This window comes from Diachasma alloeum, unplaced genomic scaffold, assembly GCF_001412515.2.
Source record: "Diachasma alloeum isolate Michigan unplaced genomic scaffold, Dall2.0 Dall_scaffold_00277, whole genome shotgun sequence".
Taxonomy (NCBI): Eukaryota; Metazoa; Arthropoda; class Insecta; order Hymenoptera; family Braconidae; genus Diachasma; species Diachasma alloeum.
Window position 1 is genome coordinate 345,542 of NW_021680416.1, and position 26,378 is coordinate 371,919.

Consider the following 26,378-nt stretch of genomic DNA (forward strand, 5'->3'; position numbering starts at 1 on the left):
CACGGAAAATTCTATTTTTTTTTCAGCTGACAGCAGAACACATGAAATAATTTTTTTAAAGTAGGGTAAACTGCCCAGTAGATGGACGCTTAAGAAAACCGCTCAGTAGATGGACGTTTGTTTTTTTAGCAATTGAAAAAAAAATTATCGAAAAAAAATCACCATTCAGGGGTTAAAAATCACAACAGTGAGTGAAAATTCAAAGCAACAATTCGCATTTCAACATTTTTTTGCGTAATTTCCTATCCAAAAGTAGCTCGTCCATCTATAGGGCAGTGTCCATCTACTGGGTGGCTTACCCTACTTGCGATTTTAGATAAACATCCTTAAGACACTTTTGTCTACTTTTTTAAGACGTTTGAGTCCTATTTATTTAAATATTTATTAACTGAAATATTTAACAAGAGCCCAAATAAGGTTTACAAGATTCAGGTTAAGAGTGCCAAGGTTTAGGTTGAGGTTCACAAGGGTCAGATTGAGGGATCCAAATAAGGATGATGGAGGTCAAAAACTAAGGATCGCAAGGGTCAAAATAAGGTCCACGAGGGGTATGAGAGTCAGAATAAGGGTTCGATTAAGGGTCACAAGTATCATATAGGTCATATGGGGATTATATGGGGGGTATATATGGGTCATATGGGGGTTGGCGAGCGAAGCGAGCTAGTTTATTAAGAAAAATGCAATTGTCCACTCGTTTGCTGTATAGTTTTCGCGGTGAAGCTGTTTTTCTAGTATCTCACTCGCACTGCAGAGACGTCCTATAGGTCGACTAGCGTTCAGTGAGAGAAAATTTCACGCGCGCTTAACGACGAGTTAAATATTGACACTGATCCGTCCACTGGTAGTGTGCCGCAAATGGACTGCTCAGTCTGCACTGAGAAAAAAAATATTTTTGCCAAATATCTATTTACTTGAGAGAAGTATTTATTTTTTTAAAGTCGAATTTCTCTACCGGAGTCATTTCCAGACGAGCCCGATTGGGTTGCAATTATGACAATCATGTTGCTCTAGAGGAAGACTATGCTGTACATGACCTTCGATGAACTCCTTCAATAGTTATTCATTTTTCCTAAATTTCTTATTTTCTAGGGGAAAGAATTTTGAATAATTTTTTAATGTTGATAATTATTGAGGGAGTTCACTCAAGATCATAGCTAACATGATCATCTTCTAGAGCAATATAATTCTCACAATTGAAGCCTAATGAGAATTGACCGGGAATGACTCGGCAGGAGAAATATGGAATTGACAAAATAAATACTTCTCTCAAGTAAATGGGTATTTGGCAAAAATAATTTTTTTTCTCAGTGTATTCCCATCTTCCTAAAAGTTCTATGCATTGCCCCCCAATAATTCGCGCCGCTCACCAAGAGAATACCGATGCGTTGAGAAGTTCAATTTTTTATGAGCTTACAAGTTGAATTAGACATCCCCGGTAGCACTAAAAGGTGAGAGTACAAAATACCGAAGGTAAAGATGTGACGAATGACGGAAGGTAAGGAAAATTGGACTTCGAGGAAGTAGGCTTGAGGATTTCCCCCAAAGCTCCTCGACCCCATCCCCTCGTGGGAGGGGTGCCGAGAGTGAGGAAGTAATCTCGCCTTCGTCAGACTCATGAAAGATCTTCTTCAGCTACTTTTGCCTTTTTCCCTTCATTTTTCCTTTCACCTTTATTCCGTGTATCCGTGAATCCGCGTTACAAGCTCACTCCATCCTCACTAACACCAGTTTTTCCTTCATAATCATTATATTTCTGCATTCACTGTGAATGAGAGGAGGACAGAGCATTGGGGACGATAAATATTGTCAATGTTTGGGGTACGTTGTGGGGCGCATTGTCGTGTTGTCGAGGACCGTGACCGGCAGACAAAGGGAAGGGCAAAATAACTCAAAACGAATCGAGGAAATGAGTTATTCATTTTCCTCCCGCACCACTTTTTTTCATTCTCCCGTCTCTCCCTCTCATTTTTCTATTTAACTGGTCTTTGACGGGTTTTTCTCCTTTATTTATCTTCCCATTCCTCCGTAATTCATTATGTAGTCTCTTTGGCTGAGAACAATTGCAGGATTTTTCAAAAACACATTTCATTGTGTTGGGATTAATATGATGTGAAATGAATTCTCGTTTTTTTAGCATCATTATGATTAGGATCATTATGAGGATTCAGCAGGGGATTTTTTAATGGTATTATTTTTTCGATGTGTATTGAGGATTAGGGATAGGCGTTTGAAGGCGTAATGGAGGGACAGGGAGAGAAAAATATTGCAGGGATGAGATGTGCTCATAATTTATGTTCATTACTTGTGCGTAAAGTGGAAGTTGACGCACGCTCCGCAAATTGCCAATTTCATAAATTAGCAATTTGTGGAAAATTGAATATTTTGACGTCTGCTGAATCAAAATAAATAGATGATAAATGGTAGATAAACGGAATTTGAGTTATTGGAAGAAAATAAAAAAAAGAAAGGAAAAATATATCTCTGAAATGGACTGTCGAAAAAATCGGAAAAAATTGAGAGATAGTTTTTTTAGGGTCCTAATCATAGAGAAAATCGCTGTCTATTTCCAAGAGGCTGAGGGTCAGCCATTGACTCATTTGGTATGGAATACCTCATACACTGTTCAAAATTTTCGTCCAAATGTTCCGTGCCATATTCTGGCAATTTTCATCGTGCTCAAGTTCCATTGAAATTTCATGAAATTTTGTCATTGAAACATCAAATATTCCATTTGTTTTCTGTTCAAATGATCTGGACATCAATGAAATATTTGATTTTTCATTTCAATTATTCTGTGAAAATTCAGAAAACTTCCGGGAAGAATAGAAAATTCATGTCATTTTGTTAATAATAATAATAATAATTTATTCCCCAAGTACATGAATTTCTTCTTTTGTACATTTTGTTGACAACATGCAATAGATCTCACAGTGGCAGTAATAACAATAATCACACATATTGATAATTGCGACACTTTTTCCGAACTGAAAGTCCTATAGTTGTCCGATGAGAGTTTTTCCACTTCCTTCGCAAACAGACAAATTTCTTATATTGGGTGGGTTGATCGTCATGAAGGCAGGACACTGGTCCAGATCACTGGCACTCCAGATGCCTCACGCGCCTCCGCAGCTTCCACCGCCTCTATGCATCTCACTCTCACCACGTAGCATTTCAGCGCCTTCACATTCACTGGATATTCTTCGAGCTTTCCCAATTTCAATACGAATCTTCCCGTTTTGTTTAATTTCCATGTAGCTTGCCATTTTCATACCCCTATTTTGCTTCCGCAGAGACGATACTCCACCGCCACTCAGCTTGCCACGCGTTCATCGGTTATCACCAGAATCAGTTGAATCTTTCCATTTTCTTTCACATACCTTGCTTCTATTCTCGTTCTACTCAGCAGGGGCGTTGTTTCAGATTTCAGATTAAACACTGGCTGGTGTCCATTCCCTTTCCACCATAACCAAACTTTCTACGCGTCTGCCAATATCCCTCAGCATTCTCCTGCATCCACGCCCATTGTCCGGATAATACTTCCACGTGAATTAGGAGCTATCACGACAATTATTTACACCCTTTCCAATTATTTCTTCCCTTTATCCTTCAAATATTGCTTAATTTCTCAGGACGCGGGGGTCGGCCGATGTGAACCCCACGGGGTTACCGACCGAGCCCCCCATGTCATTTTGTTTCTGTACACTGATATAAAAGGTGGAACGATTCAGTTGCACCAAACGAGGCCTCTTAACTATTACCGTGATTCGTTAATAGTTAACGAATCGTGGTAATAGTTAAAAAGTCTCGGTTAGTTCGACTAAACCGTTCTATCAGTGTATTTTCATGTTCCACTGAATTCTACTTAAAACTTGAAATTTCATCATCATTTTTTCCCTAAATCCGATGCAGTGTCACTCTCACGAGATTTATTAAGATATCTTCCATGAAATTTCGAAACAATTCTAACAGTGTATAGGGAACGTTGAAACTGAATCGATAAATAAACATTTATAATAGAAAATTGTAGTTGTCTAATTATCGAGGTTTGATTCACCAAATTCTATCAATTTTCTCTTGTGGCACTTCGGTGAAGTATCGCCGGTACTGGGCCCTACTTCCTCCTCTCACAGCGATTCGGTGCTGCACGGTGGTGGGAGACCGAGCGTTCTCGTCGGGCGATTAAATCAAGACCCAAAGGCTGATGCTCTCCGTCACTCTATTCTACTTTTTATACTTTTCCTAGGCGTGGTGGGGAGACGTCAGGGAGTAGGAAAGCATAAGCGCTCTGGACGCCATCTGTGTACTAATCACTACCGGTAACTATGATTTACCAACCTGACGGTACCTATAGATGATGGCACTGGGAATCTCTCTACCACACACAGAAAAATAAATTTGAACTATTAAATATTTTTCGTTGAATAGGTTTAGGTTTGTTCTCGATTGCAGTCTAGCACTAGGCTTTTTAAAAAAAAATCCCAACATTTTCCATTGTGTAGAAAGAAAGTGCTGGCTTTTTAACGAGTTGCAAAATTTTCTACCCTCCTTGAGATTTTATGGAACACGAAGTTCCTCTTTTGATTACAGGATCAAAAGTTTCGACCTTACTGCGCTTGCTAGGAAGAAAGAATAATACTATTGAGAAAAAAACAGGAAAGTGGAGCCCGTTAAATCCTCAATATCTATGAGACTAACGAGGAGATTTGGAAAAATTTAATTTCGTTTGAAAGCTTAAAAGAGGATCCTCCCAAATGAGGAAAAGTTTTTAAAAATTCTCTTCTGTAGATTCAGAGATACGAATGATTACAAACTCGCTGATGCAAAGGCGTCTCTGCAATAGAATTTTTCTCATTTTCTCCGGATTTAGTATCCGCCGGGCAATGAAAGAATTTTTGTGATAGGGCGCAGGGCGAAAAATTACGTTTTTTATTATCAATAACCGGGAATCTGCTGATATAAAATTTGGGGAAGTACAATTGTTAATTTAGGAGATATGAAGGATTCACTTATAGAGATTCATTTTATCCTGCCTCCCCTGTGCGTCGTAACAAGAGAACAGAAGATATGAAACCTCCCTCCGAGTTAATATTTAGCACAAGATAGTAAATGTTTCATATTTAGGGTGTTTAACGAGGTACTACGTTGTCACATCAAGAAAATAATAACAATGGAAGTCATAATGGTATGAACTGTGGATGAACTATTTATCTCACATGATTGAAACATTTTTACTGGGATTAATGGGAGGTTCTTCATTTCCGAACAGAAATATTGTTGAAATACATAGAAAATTTCCAAAAATCATGAAATTTCATGATTTTTTGAAAAAAAACTTATAAGCAAATAACAGATTTTGACCCTCTTGATCCTTGTAACCCTGTTGTACCCTGAGACCCTTATGGCCCTTACGACCCTAAAGGCCTCAAGGGTCCGCAGGTGCGGGACACAAAGGTCACCTCCGTTACCCCTTCTTCTAACATCAAATAGACTTATAATCAAATAAGGGATTTTGACCCTCTTGACCCTTGTAACCTTGCTGTATCTTGAGACACTTATGGCCCCTTAACTGACTTCACCGTCGCACGCACAGGGCGATTGCGTGTGACCTAAATCGCATTCAGTGCCACTGTCCTGAAAATTAGTAGTGAACTGTCCATGAAATTTCATTTTTTTGTAACAGTGTATCTCACATTCAGCTATGTCAGTTAACCATACAGGTTAACTATTGTTATTCTATTTTTGGTTGTTGTTAAGCTCTCAGAGCTCCGGTTTCGTTTATTTAGTTTGATTATTTTCATTTTCTACTCACAGTACTTATGTTACTTTGTTAACTATTATAATTATTTTTGTTGTACAGCTATTATTACCATTATGTTCTGTTGACTCCTTACGGTGTCATTTTGTAAGACGAAACTTACAGTAAATAAAGCCTATCTATCACAAATTGCTTTTTTGCCAAAAATATATCCACAATATATCTAATGTACGTTACATATAATTACCGGGATATGCATTTTTTCCACGTGGATACTTCTCCATTTCCACCGTCTGCAATCATCTCTAATTGATATTGAACCCTTCACCTACATGAATTAATTTCCACTCTACCTGGATTGAGACCCCTATAGTTTTACTTGTGGCTTCTGAGAATGGTGCATTGATCGCTTGGCGAGCGACGAAACGCTCATCCTGAAAATCCAATTATCTAGCAAAGCACGGGGGAAAGTTCAGTGGGGATCACGTTTTGCCGTAGTTTGTACAGAGAGCCAACTGTGCGATGAAGAGTTGGTGGAGTGCGATAGGTGGGAGGGTAAAGGGAATATCGTAGGCAAAGTTATAAGCGAGGGCACCGACGTGTGGACACAGCGAATTGAATGCCTCCCATTCCTACACCTTCAGATACCGCCTGGAGTCAAACCTTGAGTCAGCTGTCTGCTTTCCCTACTATTTGTTTACGGATTCTCACGACCGATGATTGCTTAATGAATGGATTTACGAATGTGGTATTTCCCTCGGCAGTTGTTCCTTTTCCGGAATAATTCAATGAAATGATGGAATTTCTTTTGAAGGAAATCACGAGAGAAATTTATTCGCAAATGCGGTTGAAAGCACTTGGAGCAAACGACTTTATCCAATTGACTCAGTTTATTTACATCGATGTCGATGGCGCATGTGTATTTTCTAACTCACCGAAGGCGGCAGGGTAGAAAGTAAATTGCCTCAAAAGCCTGAGTGAATTTATGAGGGAAGTTCGCAGAGGGTTAATTTTACCTCACCGCAACTCGGTGATGTTTGAAGGCAGTTCTTTTTCACCATATTTGTACCTTATTTATGCTTGAATATTGGCGCCAGTGAAGGGTAACGGGTTAATTGAAGGGAAGTGTTTTTTGTTTCAATTTTTTATCGAGATAAAATATGGTTGAGAGTAGAAATGGGGGATGAAAAGGCGAGACAAATGTGGGAAATTGTCGAGGAACTACAGTCCTACAAAATTCGAAATACATTCGAAAGATTATTGCGCGCTGATTTCAAATCCTCTCTATTTTTCCAAAGAAATTCATGGGTTTTCAGTAGGAATGAGATGGAAATTTCACAACTTGATTGAATTTTTAATGGAATATAAATTTTCAAACACAAAAAGACATGAAATTCCCATTTTTCACTGAATTTTCCTGATTTTCATGAATTTTCACGGAATAATTGAATTGCAAAATCAAGTATTTTATCGATTTTCAAATTATTCGACCAGAAAAGCAATGGAATATTCAATTTTTTAATGAGAAGATTACCTGAAATTTCAGTGGAAATTGAATATGATAAAAATGCCCGAGATTTGACATGACGTTTTTTCAAATAATTTATTTCCTTTGAACTATTCTCTTCAGCCATTTGAAACTCCTCACAGGGCTGCATTTTTTTTACCTCGCGGTTTCATCGTCAACCCATTCAACAGCCTCACAGTAGCCCATTCAGCTCAGTTTTTCTTATCGCGCTCTAATTTTTAGAAACGAAAATGTCTCAGAAAAATAAAAAATAATCATGATTCGTGTACAAACATAAACATTGTTTCAATTATCTCAAAGTCCAGTATATTTCAACTAGAAATTCACACGATAAAAGATCCCCATCTCATGCAAATATCCCCCCCGAAATGGCTTCCGTTGAGACTACGAGTTTCCTAGAATGGTAGGTGATAAACTCGAAAAGTGGTGGCGACACGACTGACGAGACCACACATTATGCCACCCTCCCAAACACAAAACTCAACATTTCTCATCGAGTAGTGCACACCTTTTATACGAGATTTATTGCTGATCGAAATGGCTAACACTTTTCATTCGTCGTTCAGCGATTCATCCAGGTAAAGCATTTCCCGTAGTTTCTCTCTCTGGGCATTCGTGTTATACTTCAATCTTGCGTACTCCATTTTATTTGAAAAATGTCTCATTCGATGAAATACGATAAATTGTACTCCATGATCACGGAAAATGCGAGAGAGATTGGGATGAGAATTAATGGAGGGGATTAAATTGGGTTATAGAAAAATTACTTCGTTAAATTCGTTGATGTCGAAAAATTGGGTAATGAGAATTAACGAATACCATCCATTGACGGGAAACTCTGTTCTCTCCTCATTCGTTCCTGAAATATCCGATTCCCACAGAATTGCGGGCGACGGAGGAATTTCCAGCTTGCACTCGCTCCGTGCGTGCGATGAGGGTGGACCGAGAGGGCGGGGGGGGGGGGGGGGGGGGTTTNGGGGGGGGGGGGGGGGGGGGGGGGGGGGGGGGGGGGGGGGGGGGGGGGGGGGGGGGGGGGGGGGGGGGGGGGGGGGGGGGGGGGGGGGGGGGGGGGGGGGGGGGGGGGGGGGGGGGGGGGGGGGGGGGGGGGGGGGGGGGGGGGGGGGGGGGGGGGGGGGGGGGGGGGGGGGGGGGGGGGGGGGGGGGGGGGGGGGGGGGGGGGGGGGGGGGGGGGGGGGGGGGGGGGAGGGGGCGTTTTCCCTCAGAGAGAAGTTGGTAAACCACTTCGACTTCCCACTTTTCCTCGGGGGTAGCTTACACTTTTACGTATTGGACTAATTCGAAATTTACGCGGTTAGAATTGACAACTAGGAGCTCTTGTAATTACTGCTTTACGAATGTATGTTGCGGATAGAATCAGTAATTGAAATGGAGTTAGAAGGACTTTTTCAGATTTTGTACCTAAGTTATTGGTTCAGCCTCGATGTATGTACGGGGTTGGGTTTTGATTGATACGACAGGGACGGAAGAAGTTATTAATAAGTTATATTTATGACACTAGGCTCAATGAACCGCGACTAAGTTTTTGGGAACTGCGATGAACCGCGACTGGTTTTTCGGAAACCGCGATGAATCGCGACTGGGTTTTCGGGAACCGCGATGAACCGCGACTGGGCTTTCGGAAACCGCGATGAACCGCGACTGGGATTTTGGCAACCGCGATTAACCGCGACTGGGCCTTCGGAAACCGCGATGAACCGCGACTGGTTTTTTGGGAACCGCGATGAACCGCGAGTGGGTTTTCGGGCCCAGTGACAAAATATTGTATGTCGCACGGTGATGAAAGCATTATCTGACAAGTGTGGCTTTGTAATGCGAGCTGAAGGCGAGGTAATACTTTTTTGTGATACCTGCCTGAAAAGTACATTTTTCGAAACGGTTTAGTGTGCGTAAAGCGGTTGTTTTCCCCACGTCGTACGTAAAGTTCACGAGAGTATACAAAAACAACCACTTTACCTCCACTACCTTTCTGAATAATGAACTCGGCAAATATCACAAAAAATAGAATGTGTTACACGTGCGTGTGAAAAAGTGGATCTTTACGCGTTATTAACACAATATACTATTTCATCACGTGTGCGTAAAGTAAAGTTTGTGATGAAATACATTTTTCTCTATATTTTGACAAATTAATGTAAAGATTTAAGGAAGGAAGGATACCTCTGTCCGCACACTGGAACGTATACATGTAATGTTTTTATATTGCAGTGTCAATGTATAGGTTGGAATACTTCAATAAAATAAATGAATAACTAAATAAATAACAAATTTCGAATCAATATTTCCATTCAGTATATTTCAGATAATGATGAATGTTCCGTAATCCAGAATAACGTGGGAAAATTCCACGGTATGCATTGTCTCCCATGATCCTTTGAAGTCTCCGCTGTGATGATTAATAACACCCTCATTATTCGAAAATCCCCCGTTCCACTCAATGTGATCAATTGATAAATTAGTCATAACTCGCTTAATGTGAATAACCGATTGCGAGAATTTCAATGTCCGGCTTTGGTGGTTGAATTCTCTCTACTCCAAGTTGCCACACCACAAAGCCTGTATCAAAAATGGGGTTTCTGAAAAAAAGCAGTCTCGATGAAGAAAGAAAAACCGCAGGATTACCGGAGAGAAATTGTATCAATACCACAGCAAACACCTAGACTGTTGAAAACTGTCGAATAATTATCTCCACACAATTGCGATCAATTTTCATTGATCGTCCCATTATGGCTCACTGAGCGGTTCCATCGTTAACCACACCATTGAATTATGTCTCATTCATGACTGTGTGAGCGTGGAAATTTGTGCAGGTTAATGTGTGACAAAATTAACGGTGGAAGAAATTTCATTTGTTGTTTTCGTAATTATTAACGGCCGGTGGATTGTTTTTCTTTTTTGCAGAAATTTCTTTTTGTTTATATTCTTAAGGTGTACAGTTAAACGTGGTCAATATGTCTTCCCCTTGTTAAAGGCTCGAAGAAGCTTGAAGATGGGTGCACTTCCTCAGGCGCTGTCTTGGACTTTAACTTCTCAAGTCTTCTTTGCTTTATAAAATCGGAATAGCAACAGGAAGAAAATATGAATAAAAAAAATAAATGAATAAATAGGAGAGGGTAGAGCAGAATGGACCAGGCCGGCAAAACGGACCGAAGGGCAAAATGGACCCCTGAGGCGAAACGGACCATTGACATAAAATTGATAATTTTTGTTTTTGCTTTCGAATGGAGTAAATTCGAAGTCATTTGTGGTTTGAGGTGATTAGAAAATCTGATCAAATTGCGGTTTAACGATACTTGTTGTCTATAAAACCCTTGTGACGGTTATGATCCAAGAAACTCACTTTTAATTCAACACATTCAGTGTTCCTGCTTTGAAGGAAAGAAAAAAAAATTGCTAATTTTTTCTCAGTGGTCCGTTTTGCCCTACCCTCCCCTAATTATTGCATGTTTTAAATTTTATGACAGACCCGGAAAAACTCATGTACCAGTAATGAAAATTTAGCTACGAAATACAGGAGTTTTTTCCTGTAAATCCGATAATAGTAGGTGATAATTTCATCATTAGGTCGACAAGGTATTTCCCGAAGAATGTGAGGTTATAATCCGAGTGAATGGCGAGGATTATAAACACATTCATCGGTTAATACGTTGTGGACTCTGGGATGTAAACTATCATTAAAATGCATGATTTATTTTTAAACAACTCAATTACGAAATGATCAATACGCATTTCGCGAAATCCTTCCTGAAAATTCTACACGCAAATAAAAGTTGGATAAAAATTACCTAGAAAAACGTGGCAAATTTTACTATACGAAAGGTAATCGTGGAGCGAAACGTAATTCAATGAAAAAATAGCTGTTTGTGGAGGATATTTGCGATTCGTTCAAATTACCGAACGCTTCCGGTAAAAAATCATTCTCCATTACAAAAAAATTATACGCAATATTGAGCAATCATTCACGTTCATTGGGGATCATTTTTGATGCAATGTAGGGTAAATTTGACAGTTTCGACAGAAATTGCCGTCTCGTTCAGCAAATTTTTCCGGGCAACGGAGAAAAATTCACTATTCGTCTCGCACTTTTTCCCCGATATACACGGAGAAAAAAATTCCAGAATTTTTCAGGCGAAATTCAGGCAAAAATTACCGTGCCGTCTGGTAAAGTGGGTTCAATTGTCTAGCACCAGAAAAATTCCGGTGCTGCATAGTAAAAATTCCGGTAACGCACAATAAAAGCTTGATCCCTGACTGTTTTCTATTACATGATAAATTTCATTCAATAGTTAAAAATGAGTAAACATTGTCATTCAGCATATCATCCTATTAATTTTATTTTAACCTCTCCTCCATATCCTCTCTCCCATATTAAAAGCGGAATGCGCGGCAAACGTATGTGGAACGTTTGACAGGCCAATGTATATCTACAGCGTTATACACCTCATGAAGCGAAAATAAAGGGCACTTATTTTATTTCTTAACCGTTTTATCACAACACTAATTAATATTTCACTGAATTGATATTATGAAAAACATTAACCTGGGGTTTCAGTAAGGAGATATGTGAGAGAGGAGGCTAGAGGAGGCGACGGAATAAATCATCTGGTCACGTTGAGTCGATGTTCGTGGTTGCGGAGGGGGGACGAAGAGTACCGAAATCTTACGAATGCGCGATCGGGTCCTAGGATTCTGGTAGAGCACCGGAAAAATTTGCCAGTCAGTGTCATAATTTTTCTCGTATTTCTCGTAAAAATTCACTGTCGCTTCGATTTTACCGTGCTGCACAAGAATTTTTCCCCACATTTATCCGAAAAATGACTCGTGCAACAGTACTTTTTCCTACTCTTTGCGGTACATTTGGCCTGGAAAGACCATCTGAACCAACTTTACTGTGCGGGCACGGTAATTTTTCTCGTACATTTCTCTCCGTGTAGGAGGAAAAAGTACTAAAAATTGAGTTCACTTCACGACTACTCGACTTTTCACAAATTTTTTTCCACGTTTTTTCTCAGTGTATAATTTTTACTTGATCACTGCATTTACTAGAATTTTGATGAAAATTAATTTCTAGAACATGAGAGAAAATTTTCAACCGGCATAATGAAACCGTTATTGCGCTCGGCTATTCAGCAAACAAATTAAAACCATAACCCGTCAATTCGGTTTGCGAAAGTTGATAAATACTTCCGGATGAAACGACAGCAATAACAGCGCCAAAATCGTGAATATATAATCAGTGAATTCCATTTTGTGGTTGTTTTGTAACAGCGAAATGTGAACGAATGGGATTTATCAAAAATTCAAATGGTCAACCGTGATAAACCGAAATCCGTGAACTCTGTATATATTCAGAGCAAACCAAACAAATGGACGAAGAAAAGTCCACAGTGGACTGTCCCCACCTCGATTGGTCTGTTTTCTGTCATCCATATACAGTCCTCTGTGTGGAAAGAATCCCATGTATTATTACTCTCCTCGGCATGATACAAATGCAGATTATGCACGTATAATAACAATAATATCGCCGTAACATCGTGTTTCTGGGCTGCAATGCCCGTAGTTTTGGGGACATTGTGTCTGTGTACATGAGAATGGGGCGGGGTGTCAATGACTGGGTGATTCACAGCCGTATTATTTTTTTGAAAACCTTTCCTCTAAAAAACTACGGCGCCATTTCAACCGGAGTATTTTCATAGTGACAAATAAAAATTTGATAAACGGTGATAACGAGCATTTGCATGGATTTGGTGAGAATGGATAGTATTGTACTCCTACATCAACAAATTTAGTCATTGCGCTGCGAGCAAAATAAACAAGTTCTCAAACAAGGCCTGTTTTGACCAAAAAAATCGCTATTTGAAAATTATCAAATAACGGGGAAATTTCTTTCGTCACAGCATATTCTGTAAATTTTTGCAAATAAATTACAGGGATGGCTATCAATCTTCCGATTCTTCAATATTACAAGAATTTTCAATTTACTTTGATTAAGGTTTAAATATACTAATCGAAATAAAAAAATGGTAAAATAATTGATAATCTAAATTTCCAATTGATGATGAATTAAATATTTAAAAACATGGAGCTGTAAATTTTCTATTAAGTGGATAATACTGAATTTCTTATAAAGGATTTCCGCTTATCCAAATAATTGTTAATCTTCTTAGCTCAATTACTGATTAATGAATAGTTCAAAATTTTACCATTTAAATGGATGATTACTTCAATAATTGCAATTTAACAATGAAGCTGAAACTAGCAGAATATTCGTCAGCGGAAAATTCAATTTAGGGGATATTTAAGTGTTGGAGAGTCAAATAATCATTTGTACAAATGTTTTTAAGTGCAAAAGAGTTTGTACATTACTTAGAAACATTTGTACACCGCTAGATTCGCCTAAGACAAATCTTCTGCTATCGAATCTTTCGCTAGTTTCAGCTTCATAATTTAACAGTGATATTAAATAATTGACTACTTAATAATTTAACATTATAATTTATGGATATGGCGATTCCTGATAAATTAACAGTTTGCTTCCGAATGGAATTTCCATGACAATGGATTTTAAATTGAATTCAATGATTCATTGAGTTCACCACTGCCCCAACATTAAATTTTTTTACCTTTCCCTGAATATTAGTTTCAAAATAAATTGTTTCAACGACAAATGATGTAATCAATGTCATGATCGAATTCGGTCAAGATGGCATTGGGAAGACTATTTTAAATCACTATTCGAATCTTTCTTTTTAATAATTCATCTATTGTTCATAAAAATTGATTCACAACATCGACGTTTTTAAAAACATCGCCCATCCCTATTCGCAAGCATAAAGAAATTATTTCATTCGAATTTAAAAGTCTTGAACATAAGCAATTGCTCTGCTATCGCGAACAACGAAATATTTGACTCAAGAGAAATAAAATTATCTCATGCAGAGGAAAGTTTATCAAGAAATATTTTCTGCTGAGTTACATGATTGCTACGTGTGCAAAAATCCGAACTGCCCATTCCATCTTGTGGAGAAAAACTTCGTGCACTCTCCGATCTACGCATTCCGATAGTGACTCAATTTGTTGATGTACGAGTACAATATGGTTGGGAGATTATATTTCTGGGTATATATGGGTCGTAGATAATCTCGGGAGTGCCATTTTCTGTTGAACGATGAATCACTCTATTAGACTTTATTCCTAATTTTCCAGACTCAGTCGAAAAATATTTGGTTTTCTAATCCATGGGTATATTTATTTGCATTAGAATGCATTAGTAGACTTGTTTATTCAATGTCATTTCTACGTTACTCGATATTTTCGATACGAAAATTTCTCTGTTAATAGGAAAACAAGCAGGGGGCCGAGCTTTTCTGTTAGAAGACATGTGACCGTTACTTGATGGATTATTTGTATTTTTCATTTTTTATTTCTACCCATTCCATTGGTAGTGAGCTTCTGAATGGAAAAAGGTTCATTTGATGCAGTAGTTTTCGAGATATTGTGAAAAGAATTTTTTTTGGAATCGCTGTATATAAAAACCTACCGGACCGATTGAGCTGAAATTTCTCCCATGTGCTCTCAGACAATACCAACTATGAGCGAAAATTTGAGATTTTTATCAATCACTTTAGTCCTTTTTTTGCGAAATTTTATTTTAAAAATTCTCAGAATTTTGCACGTGTATATGGACGTACTCACAGGCATTCTCTAAAAACATCATATCTCGACGTTTCATGGCATTCTCAGTCATTTCCAAGCAAAATTATTTTTCTATTTGACGCAATTCAAGCAGAAAAATTTTTCTTATCAACTTTTTTTCATTACCTTTTGTTTATTAACTTTTTTTATTATATCATCAAGAGTACTGATGAGAATAATAATTTTCCATTTAATAGGTAATAGTAATAGGATAAACCCTATTTTTTATCAACTACACATGCGAGGAAAATCTCATGGAGGCCATTTTTTTATTGCAGGACTTTCAAATTTCGCTAGTGTCCCCCTTAAGCCATTGAAAATAATTTACTTCTCTCAAGTAAATAGGGTCTATACACTAGAAAATTCTTCTCACAGTACATAGTGAATCGCTATAACGACCATCACTAATACGTGCCTCGTTGGGCTATTATGGTATGAGCACTTGACATTTCTCTCCCACACTTTATACCCCACATCGGTTATTACCAGAATCACAGGATCCTGTAAATAGCCAGACGAAATGCTCTGCCTGTGTAAGAAGACTCTGTATCTACTTAATGATCATACCTTTATCTCGAGATTAACTTTCCACTGCATTGTGGAAACAATCAATTACTTGAACTTTTGCCAAGTTTTAGAATTATTTTTTTTTATCCGCGAATTTATCGTTTGAATTTTAGAATCTCGAGGAGGAATGAGATTCTCTTTTCATTCAATACTAGAGTCGAGATATTTTATGGACCAATATATTCAATTTCTGGGTTATCCCCGGGCTATTATTCTGTCAACCTTGGACTATAGCATTGGAGTTCGAGTCCGTGTGGCTCCGAATTTTTTAATTTCTGCATTGACTATTATTTGATTAGCTTTTTCTTTTTCAACTTCCTCAATTCTCCATATTTTTCAATTGTTCTTTTTTGAAAATTTTTGTCTAATCACCATCTCTCCAGAAAAAAATTGAATGGAAAATCCCTAGCATCGAGTTTTTGTCCTGCGGATTAGGCGGGGATGTGCTCATGTATTACAGATCGAAACATTGGAAGTCTATAACAAAAATCATTAAAACAACAAATACTTGAAGATTCTTCCACGCGATTTGAGTGAGTTCATTTGCGACAAAATTATACTTGAGTACAAGAATATTTCAAAGTACGGGCCACGAGAGTTGAGAGACCTGGAAAAATTGAGGGATTGACGAAAAATTACTTGTCTCAGTAAATATGTTTCAGATATCAGAAATTTTTTTCTTCGTGTATAAATGATACACGATAGATGAAAAATGATGAGTAAAATAACCATTCGGAAGCATATTGCTAATTTATTAGCAAAAATAGCTATGTGATATGAAGACAAAAGCACTTGTTTAAAATTATTTTCATTTCGGTAATGAGTGAAAATGCAAATAGGGGAGGGTAGGGCAAAACGGATCGGGAGGGCAAAACGGACCACTGACAGAAAATTGGTAATTTTTGTTGTTTGTCTTCCCTTCAAATCAGGAATACTGAATGTGTTGAATTAATTATCAAATTAATTATCCAACTTCTTAAGTCTTGAACAACAGAGGGCGAAGATGAAACAATATTGACAAAAAAACAATATTGACTGTCCTGAATTGCTGGGTTGCGTAAATTTGAAATTTCCGCGCTCAGTCACTCGCTCTAAATCAATAATTTATCTTCCCAAGCCAAAGAATAACCTGGCTCTATCCTCTCCAATGCATCAGGCAGGTATTGCTCTGAATTTGTTTTTGAGTTTGTACCCCGATGTTGATATTTTCAACGATTCTATGGACTCTCTAGTAAATAAGGCATATGTCACGGTAAAAAACCTATTATTGATGTTCATTTTATAGTGATCACCTCTACATTTCTATATTTACTATCTTCATATTTTCCCTTGCTGCTGAACATCTGTAGATAACATTTATTATGTTACATCTTACATATACTACATAATATGAATATTTAATTACAATGCGTTTGCTATTTCCATACTATTTATAAGTCTTGTAGGGGAGGGTGGGGCGAAACGGCCCCCCTTCAATTGTCAATAAGTTGTGAATGACATTGTGAAAATTCCCATTTTCAACTTCATTTTGAAGATAATTCTTCATTCTTCAAAACGAGCTCTAACTCATCCCAATCGGATTATTGAATCGGAAAATATTGACGATTGAAGGGGGGCTGTTTTGCCCCATCCTCCCCTAATTGGCCTCGGCTGTCTTGACTTGAATAAACAAAATAAAGTAAACAAAATAAAAATTAAAAGTGAGTTTCAGGATCATAACTGTCACTGGAGTTTTATAGACAAGAAGTGTCGGTGAACCGCAATTTGATCAGATTTGCTAATCACCTCAAACCACAAATGATTTTGAATTTTTGTTTTTGCTTCCATTCGGAAGCAACATTTCGAATGGAAGCAAAAACTATAAAAAAAAATGAAAAAGTTATCAATTTTCTGTCAGTGGTCCGTTTTGCCCTGGGGGGTCCGTTTTGCCCTGCCCTCCCCTATATACTTCCCCATTGTCATCCACCACTTGAGCATCTTTCAATATGGGACTTTGTGTCCTTTCTCCTTTCAACATCCATCCATTATTCAGAAACTGCCGATGAACCGAGGATTATGCCCCTAATGCTCTATCGAAATTGAAATAATTCTCAGGTATTATCTCCTCAAGTCCCCCACCCACAAATGTATTTTTATTAAAAAATCCACCGCAGAGAGTCACTGCATCTAAAATTTCTCCCATAATCCCGGTCAAATCAACGAGACTCTCGGCCGTGAATTTAATGCTTTCTAATACTTGCAATCCATGAAATACATATCCATTCCGCGCTCGCTCTATTTTTTTTATCACCATCACCTCCTCCATACTTCTCGCATTTACCGACATTCTGGTTTACACTCCACGCTCTTTTTATTTTATTCCCTCCAGAAATACTTATTCACCCCCGAGAGAAATTTTCTCTTTGTCAATAACGATCTATTTTTTCTTTATGGATTATACGCGCGCAACGCCTCTGTCATTAAGAGGACTTTTCCGCTCGTCACTTTTCCCTTCATGTTCATTTTATAATTTTTCTGCATTTTTTATTCCACATATCCATGTGTATGTTATTATCTCCAGTTCGTAAACCCCACAGGTGAATCCCCATGAGAAGTGATAATGGCACAGGTAACTCGCTGGCGCTTGTCACACGTAGCGCGTGTACAAATTCAGTTTCATTTCTTTTTCCGATGGTTTTTCCCCATCTCACGCAATTTTCTCATACCCCGGGGTTTGTTATCTGCGTTCACTTGGGTCATCATGTATATACAACGTGTAAATCTAGATTTCACACGTTTCTCCTTCTTTTACGTCAGTCGGTAAAATCGTCTGACCCCTCTGGGCTATCGAGAAATGTGCATGCAAACGAAAAGGAAATAGCCTTGAGATTGCACCGGGTTCCTCAACGGTCTTTTGCCGGGACAATCTGCCTAATCCAGCTGGAGCGGTTGAAAAGTTGAAATGGAATCTGAGAGAAGGGGAGGAGTCCTATATATGCGGATGAGAATGTATTTTAATAGAATTCACATTGTATTAGTATTTGATTTTTTTTACGTTTGAGGAACTTCCGTAGTGAGTACATGGGAGTGGAAGGAAATGGACTGCAGAGTTTAAATTTTGAGAATATATTCTTTGAGTGATTACAAATATCCTCTCAAAGTCCAAAAACGCCGAACCACGTAGATTGTTGAGGAGGAAAAATGACAAATGTGTCATCAACAGTCTTATGGCACCACTTTTTCAAAAATCACAAAAACATAATCGACAATGGAATAAAAATTCAAACGCTTCACGAATAGAACCGTATATATTTCAGGAACATATCCAAACCATTTCATTAGCCGTCACCACAGAGATTATTTGTAATTATAGAAAATGTATGGCATAGTTTGGGATTTTAGTTATGTCAGAGGAAACTGATGGCTGAACATGGCAACGTTGAGGGAGGTTAGAGTGCGCGCGGCGGAGGCCATCATGTGAACTCCGCAAAGGCATATACTATAGATTCTATAGTACAGTATAAGATTTTATCGGGACACAAGAATACCAACTGCGTCGAACAAACATGCGCGGTTGTCAAATCTCTCATGAAAATTTTTATTTGTTAACAAATTTCGATAAATGATATTTCGAAATGAAAATTATTTGAAATTGATTAATCATGAAGAATGAGTGCAAAGAAACTTCAATACACCCGTGAACTTTTCGTCACTTCATTATTTTTTCTCAAAGGATGCAACGGATTGTCGGAACCTTTGATATTTTCCCCCACTCCATAGCCCCAAAATTTACTGCGGAAATTCCTCAAAGTTAATTTGGAAATGACTGCTTGAAGGCAATACTGAATAGTATGATTTTTTGCCATTGTTTTGATTGGTAATGTTTTGGAGCAATCAGGCCGCCTTTGAAATAACAGCAGTAGTAAGTGTCTTGTTATTGAAATATAGTCAAGAATGTATTCAAATGGGAAAATATATTCATTTTACGTAAAGTTGAAATTAAATGATTAATTAATTGAAAAAAACGATCTAACTCCTTCGAAATCCTATAGTATATCAATGCTCTGTGACATCACAAGGTGTGGAACGCTATATAAAGTCCCGTCTTTAGTGAAAAACACAACTAAAAATATTTATATTGAAATAAATATGTGAGTTCGTTAATGTGTAACAAAAATATTGTTAGATCAAATAGACAAATTTCAAATAATGAATTTTGTGGTATGCAAATGTTTCATTTCTGAGGCTTCGTTTCGAAAAGTGACTTTCTATCTAATGCAAAATAAATTACCCTTTCATTAACACAGTCTATCATTAACTCATTCAATTTGTTCTACCCTCGTGATGATGCAGATCATTAGCCTGAAACAAGGGTTAGGTTAGTTTGTTCATATTGAATTAATTCCGCTGAAATTCCACCAGTTTGATTGAGTTTATTCGAGTCATGAATTTTTTAGTGCTGCTAAGGATCATTTAATGGAACGTGAATTGAGTACACTGGAATTTATTGCCGGGAAAATGTTCCCAAAATAGAAGTGGGTCGGAGGTAATTATTCCCGAGCTTGTTTCGAATTGTGGTGTGCGATTCCTTTGTAGCGATGCCCATTCGGTTTTATCTCATTCTGGAATTAACGTAATTATTCGCTGGAAATAATTTACGGTGGAGATGTCAATAGATTCAAAATTATAACAATTCAATTGAGGTATTTACTGGCAGAGATTGATGAGTCTAAATTGGAACTTGGAAAATAATCAATCGTAAGATAATCACGTGAATGATAATGTTCCAAATCTATAAATTTCAGGATTTGTCGAAAGAATTGTGTGAGAAGAAAAGCCAAATTTGACATTTTTTTGTTGTTAAACAATATTGCTTTAAACAAATGCTGAATGCATGAAGATCCTCCCGAAAAGGCAAAACTTGAAGTTCCAAACAATACAACAATATGACTGAAAACATCAACAAAGGGAGAACACACGTGCCATTTTAAAGTAGCACGAGGTAAAGCTATTCTCCAAACTCGTTCATCTAAGTCATTATGGCAGTTTGTTGAACTACACATCGTGCTTTATGCATTGATCCTCAGACGCATGAGTGTCATTCGTGAAAGACATTGTGTCGCCTGGATATCTCCGCAAACTTCGAAAGTTTTCACAAAGAGAGACGAGAAAAAAAATAATTTTTAGAACATCAACGCACACACAAAATCAGCTGGCTTGACTTTCAACTTTGCATTGAAAACGCGGCTCCAACAGTAGCACCTGGAGGTACAGTACCCCCGAGTATATTTGACGAACAGCATGAGAAAGCGTCAAAAGTGGGTACATCTCTTGGTGCAGAATGACGGATGACCTTGTATATAAAGCAGGTTAATGTGGGATGTATTCACTGGAAGTTTGTGAGTATCCCTTAAGAATAACAGACATCTGCGTTTCCCTCGTCTTTTCAAGGATTGTTATAATTCACTCGGCAATTCTACCAGATTTCATGCATCTCATCTGCCCTAAGGGAACAGATTTCAATAAAGAATGGCGATCTCCAGATTTGAAATCCATGTGAGACTATTTTATGAATCAATAGAAATTTTGAGCCAGTCTTTGTGCCGAAAACAACATTTCAGCATCTAAGCAAGTTCCTCACAATCGATTTACCATGAATGTTGTTTTTTTCTTAAATTATTAAATGTTGATTAGTGACCGTGTTAATGAATTACAAAGATTTTAAGTAGGCTTGTGGTCAATAAAGTTTATCAATTTGTTATGATAATGTGATCAGTGTCGACCTCAAATTTTGAGGTCCTCATCAGGACAGCAATCCAATTCCAATCTATTCCTCTGTCAAATCCACAAAAAAATCATCTAATTGAAATTAACTAACTAGAGCGACAAGATAATGGAAAGAAAGAACTAAATAACTCACATAATTCGTTGAATATATCGACCATTAGACACCGTAATAAATTATGTTTACACCAGTCCACAACAACTCAACAAATGAGCTTCATATACTCCACTTCACAAACTAACATTATTGCCCAGATCCAAATAATATAAAAGTAATTAAAAATGTTTATAAGACCGTCCCTCCAACCCTTGAAACCCCCAAAAATGTTCTGTTTTGCTCTCTTATTGAGATCTATTTCAATTGCATTCTTCCTATGAATTGCTTCAAATTCCGTAAACGTTTTTTGAAATTACAGTCGTTTGCTAGAAATAAAGATGCCTTTCGTGTTTTCAAGAAAGTTGTCCGCCTTTTTTGATAACTACGTAACTTCTTTCTGAACGCATTAGCATTTTGTTCGATGATGAAGATGATCAAGGCTATCAAAAATCCAATAGCTAAAATGAGCAGGAGGGGTGCCACTCCTCGAAGAGATACTGATGAATATTTCAAGTCATTTCGCTTGAGCTCCTTGTAGTACTTGTGCTCCAAACGTTGCAACATTCCGTTACTTCTGAACTGCATAATGCTTGAAGGTTTATCCAATCAATCATTTGCTTATCACTATACAAAAGATGAATTTGTCTTCTGGAAACTATCTTACTAGTAATTGACGAGGTCTAAGCATCTACTGCCGTGTGGCATGATCATCGCTAATATTTGCGTTTTTCCATATTTGATGGAAGAGAGTTCACAAGGTATTCTAATACCTTGAGCTTCTATAGCTTTCTTCGCCATGTCGTTTAAGTAGTACCCCACTCTCTTGCTGCATACCTGCAAATTTTGATCATCTGTGTAAGAATATAAACTTACAGTATCACCGCAGCTTCGAAAGTATTGAATATTCCCCGAATGATTCGTTTCACAATTATATTTATATGAGTTTTAATTAGAACAAAGAAATCAGTGTGAAGCGTAAGCGATTTTGTGTCAGATTCCAAAGATCAGAAAAATCTAATGAAATCCCTATTATAACGGGATTACCTGCTCAAATGCTTCCTCATCGGTTACAGGAAGCAAATTTCTTGGCATCATCAAAGACATCATTTTCTTTGTCAGTGTCTGGTCAAAGAACTGAAATCATAATGCAGAAACTTTTTGAATTCGAACTAGTAATGCAATATGAAACGAAATTTATCCATAGCATCGAGGATATTATTTGAGGTTCTAGATGAGTTCATCCCGGACTACTCATCCCGGACAATTCATCCCAAATGTCAAATTACAATGGAATTTTTTACGTTCACAACAATAATTCAGGGATAGAAGAATATTAACTTCATTTTCACAGCAAAAAAACACTAAACACAACATCAAAATTAATCAGATACTTCACGATTTCCTCCTAGTATTGTTTACCCAACAGATCAACGGATTAACAGGAAACATTGCAAAACAACGGTCAAATGATTCTTATCCATTTCAACTAATATTCGCTAGATAAGCCACAAGTAATAGACCGCAGCATCAATTTACAAAATCAATATAGAACTTGAAAATTAATTGACAAATTAAATTACAATAATCAGTAATTGATATTTTAGCAAAATTTACCGCAAACTTGACAACTCAATTGAATTATTAAATTAGTCCACTTCTCTTCAACATTGTTGTTTTTATTCGATTTAATAATGATAACACCAAAAAGGGTCAACACTCTGCTAATCCGATAAGTCACGCGCTTCAGCCAAGCGTATTCTTCATCCAAACAGTGATAATGGAAAAAATGGGATGAAACTGTCGTGGGATAAATTTGTTTTAAGATGAAATTGTTTGGGATGAATTTGTGGGATGAATTAACTGGATACCATTATTTGAGAATCACAAATAGCAATGAAACACCTTGTAGTGATCAAAATCCTGAGACACGTTTAGCTTTATGACATGGAAACTGCCGTCGTCTACGAATTCTTGCAGTGTCTTGAATGGTATGTATGAAACTACAGTGAGCCTACTGGTCATCGCAGCAGCATATGCAATTAAAGTGACCACCGACGATAACAATATTGACGCATAAACGATCCTCGAAGAAGTTCCTTTAGGGAATTCTATTCAGAAAATTTGTTATATAAAATTTGTGGGATAACAGAACTGCATTCGTCATTACTTGGCAATGCTTGGTAACAGTAGATACCCCAAGCATATAGACAGTGTTGAAAGAGAAGAGGAAAAAAATGTGATCTTCTCGTGTAGTTGATGAGGTTCAATAGAATACTCGTTGTCAGAATTAACCCAAAAATGACCATCCAGACGTCCATTGATAACGGCTGTCAGTGATGAATCAATTATTAGAAATGCATTCATAGAAAGGTGACTGAAGCTAAGCGGGTTAATGATCTTCACCTTGAAATAAGCATTCCAGTGTAAGCGAGCCATATAACGTTTGTTAAGATACAAGTAGAAACCTGCAGATGTGAAGTGAGATGTGAAAGCAACCGCAGTAGACCGATGAGTACTGAACATGAAATCAGAAACTCCTAGATCAGCTTCTTGTCGATGAATCCTTCCGATTGCACCCGTCCAACTCGAGGTTTCTGGATTCCAAGCTCCGTAATCATCTTCCCAGATTATTTTCGATACCGTGAAATTTATTGCTTGAGACAGTTCTCTCAGAATTTCACCCAAAACTCCATAATAATGGCCATCCTTTTCCCAAAATATGGGACAGTGCTGGAATCGCATAATAGTCTGTTACTCACTTAATCGCATTGAATTGAATTGAATTGTTATGGAAATGTTTAGGGTATGTGAGGATTCGAACATTTATTTCAAATAAAAATTTACGAAATTCACTGTCTGGTAGACACCTATGTCTGGTTCGTTGCTGACGACGTATTTTTTCATTTTTTTCATTTTTGCATGATGATTGTAGAACTCGACATGATTAATCCTATTCTAAAAAGAATACACACTTAAAGTCGATAACTATCAATATCTCGCAAATCTGTCACGCTTATTCCTCATTGGTTTCAGTCGTCTGAGGCGGCAAATTTAATTCACGATTAATTTAATTTTGATATTTTTAATTATGATTGTTACAATACAGCGCGCTGTAGCGCACGTTCGGTCTCGTCTTATTAGGTTGTACAGTGACTATATACTATATAGGGGAGGGTAGGGCAAAGCGGACGCCTAGGGCAGAACGGACCACTGACAGAAAATTGGTAATTTTTCTTTTTTTTTTTCTTTCGTTCAAATCAGGAGCACTGAATGCGTTGAATTAAAAGTGAGTTTATTGGATCGTAACTGTCACAGGGGTTTTATAGACAACTAGTGTAATTGAACCGCAATTTGATCGGATTTGCTAATCACCTCAAACCATAAATGACTTTAAATTTGCTTCACCCGGAAGCAAAAACAAAAATTATCAATTTTCTGTCAGTAGTCCGTTTTGCCCTCGGGGTCCGTTTTGCCCTGCGGTCCGTTTTGCCCTACCCTCCTCTACTGTAATTCGTCAAGAACCTAAGGAATCTTAAATATTAAGCGAAACGTTACTCATTCACTACGCATTAGTATGGTGTACTCATTTTCCAATTTCCCATGATCTAATATAATTTATGAAAGTTTTACCTTCACCGCAACAATGCGGAGCCCTCGGCCAGCAAGTGAATATCTGCCGCCATGAATATCTGCGACCTGCTTATTAGAGAACCACACAATTCCGCGATCATCTCTGTTCAATCTGCCAAGCTCCTGCCTCTCGGTACGATTCTTTCCAGCATACCTCCATTCTTCAATTGTATTGAAGGCGCAACAGGAAATAAGTATTCTCGAGCCCAACTTCATGTTTGATAAACTTTCTTGCGGGTTGCGACAAAATTCACAAACATCTCGGTCAGCATCTCTCGTGAAAAATATCAGCCAAATAGCATAGCTCATGTGCAAGTCCTGAGTGGTTGATTCGAAAGCATGCAATTCTTCGATTGTATCAAGGGCAATCACGATGAGGGAGCGAGTGGTTTCCTTATTATAAGTCTTCAGTTTTTCTTCGAAGTGCCTAGTGTTAAGGATAACTGTCGATATTCCTTCATTGGATAATATCCTAGTGGTTTCATGCCAGATCATGATGTTTTCAAATGCTGGAATACGTATAGTCGGATCAATATTTGATGAAGACTAGACTGTTTTCTGAATTCAAATAATTTTCATTCAAATTCTTCTACTTACAAAAATAGTTTGTTTGTGGTACTATGATCACTTCAGTCCTTCCAAATTGGTCATGAACGTCCTTAATCACAGGTCCATAGTAATGAGCTTCACTCAACTCAAAAAAAATCACAATAGAGACAATCGAAAATATTGATGAGTTCGCGAATTTCATTTTTCTTCTGCCAAAGATTCCATCAAATTTTTCTGGAAGTTCAATGTTTGACATCAGCTTTGAAAAGCGTTGAATTTGTACCGCAGACCGGTTTGAACTTCCACTCCCTCGGAGGATTCTCCTCTTATACTTTCAGGTTGCCTCATGTTGTGCGCACTCGTGCCATATATTATTAAGCAATTGTAACTGGTAATATAAGACAGCACATTCGTGTGAAATAAGGTGTTATGAGGTCCACTAGCTACACCTGTATTTATTGATTCTTCTTTTTATTTGTTCAACATTTTCCCCTTTTCGCAGAAGTTCACAATTTGTAGGTCTTAATTCCCACATATTTTGCCAACTTGACCTTATTAGGGAGCATTTTATGAGAGAAACTTTGTTGCATTCCAGTAAGCGTATCATTACATTATCCTTTCTCGTACGAAATTTTTGTTTTCACCACACATTAAACAATCAAAAATATTTTGTGTAAAATTTTTCAAATGTTCTGGAAATCTCTCAAAAACACTGACGTGCACTGAGAAGAAAATTTTCTTGTGCCAAGGAATCATTTTCTTAGGTGAAACATTTA

General features: G+C 37.7%; 2 protein-coding genes across 4 annotated transcripts in view; one reads left to right on the forward strand and one right to left on the reverse strand.

Moving 5' to 3' along the window:
* The window catches only part of LOC107038124 (venom dipeptidyl peptidase 4), a 567,343-nt gene that overhangs the window by 105,990 nt on the left and 434,975 nt on the right, over nucleotides 1-26,378 (forward strand). The window lies entirely within an intron of this gene.
* LOC114841211 (probable glutamate receptor) lies at nucleotides 21,679-25,804 on the reverse strand. Its single transcript, XM_029126099.1, has 8 exons — nucleotides 25,651-25,804; nucleotides 25,054-25,562; nucleotides 23,827-24,153; nucleotides 23,591-23,750; nucleotides 23,326-23,531; nucleotides 22,468-22,557; nucleotides 22,088-22,257; nucleotides 21,679-22,012 (listed from the first exon to the last, which is right to left on the reverse strand). The coding sequence occupies exons 1-8, from the start codon at nucleotides 25,802-25,804 to the stop codon at nucleotides 21,679-21,681; spliced, it is 1,950 nt and encodes a 649-aa protein (XP_028981932.1).

What these genes read in the sequence shown, in the direction of transcription:
- LOC114841211 (XM_029126099.1), bottom strand. Translation starts at nt 25,804, where the DNA reads ATGAAATTCGCGAACTCATCAATATTTTCGATTGTCTCTATTGTGATT. An exon ending in ACTGGAATGCTTATTTCAAG is followed by an intron (nt 23,751 to 23,826) that starts GTGAAGATCATT and finishes CATCACTGACAG; the next exon opens with CCGTTATCAATGGACGTCTG. An exon ending in TTAGACCTCGTCAATTACTA is followed by an intron (nt 22,013 to 22,087) that starts GTAAGATAGTTT and finishes TAAACCTTCAAG; the next exon opens with CATTATGCAGTTCAGAAGTA.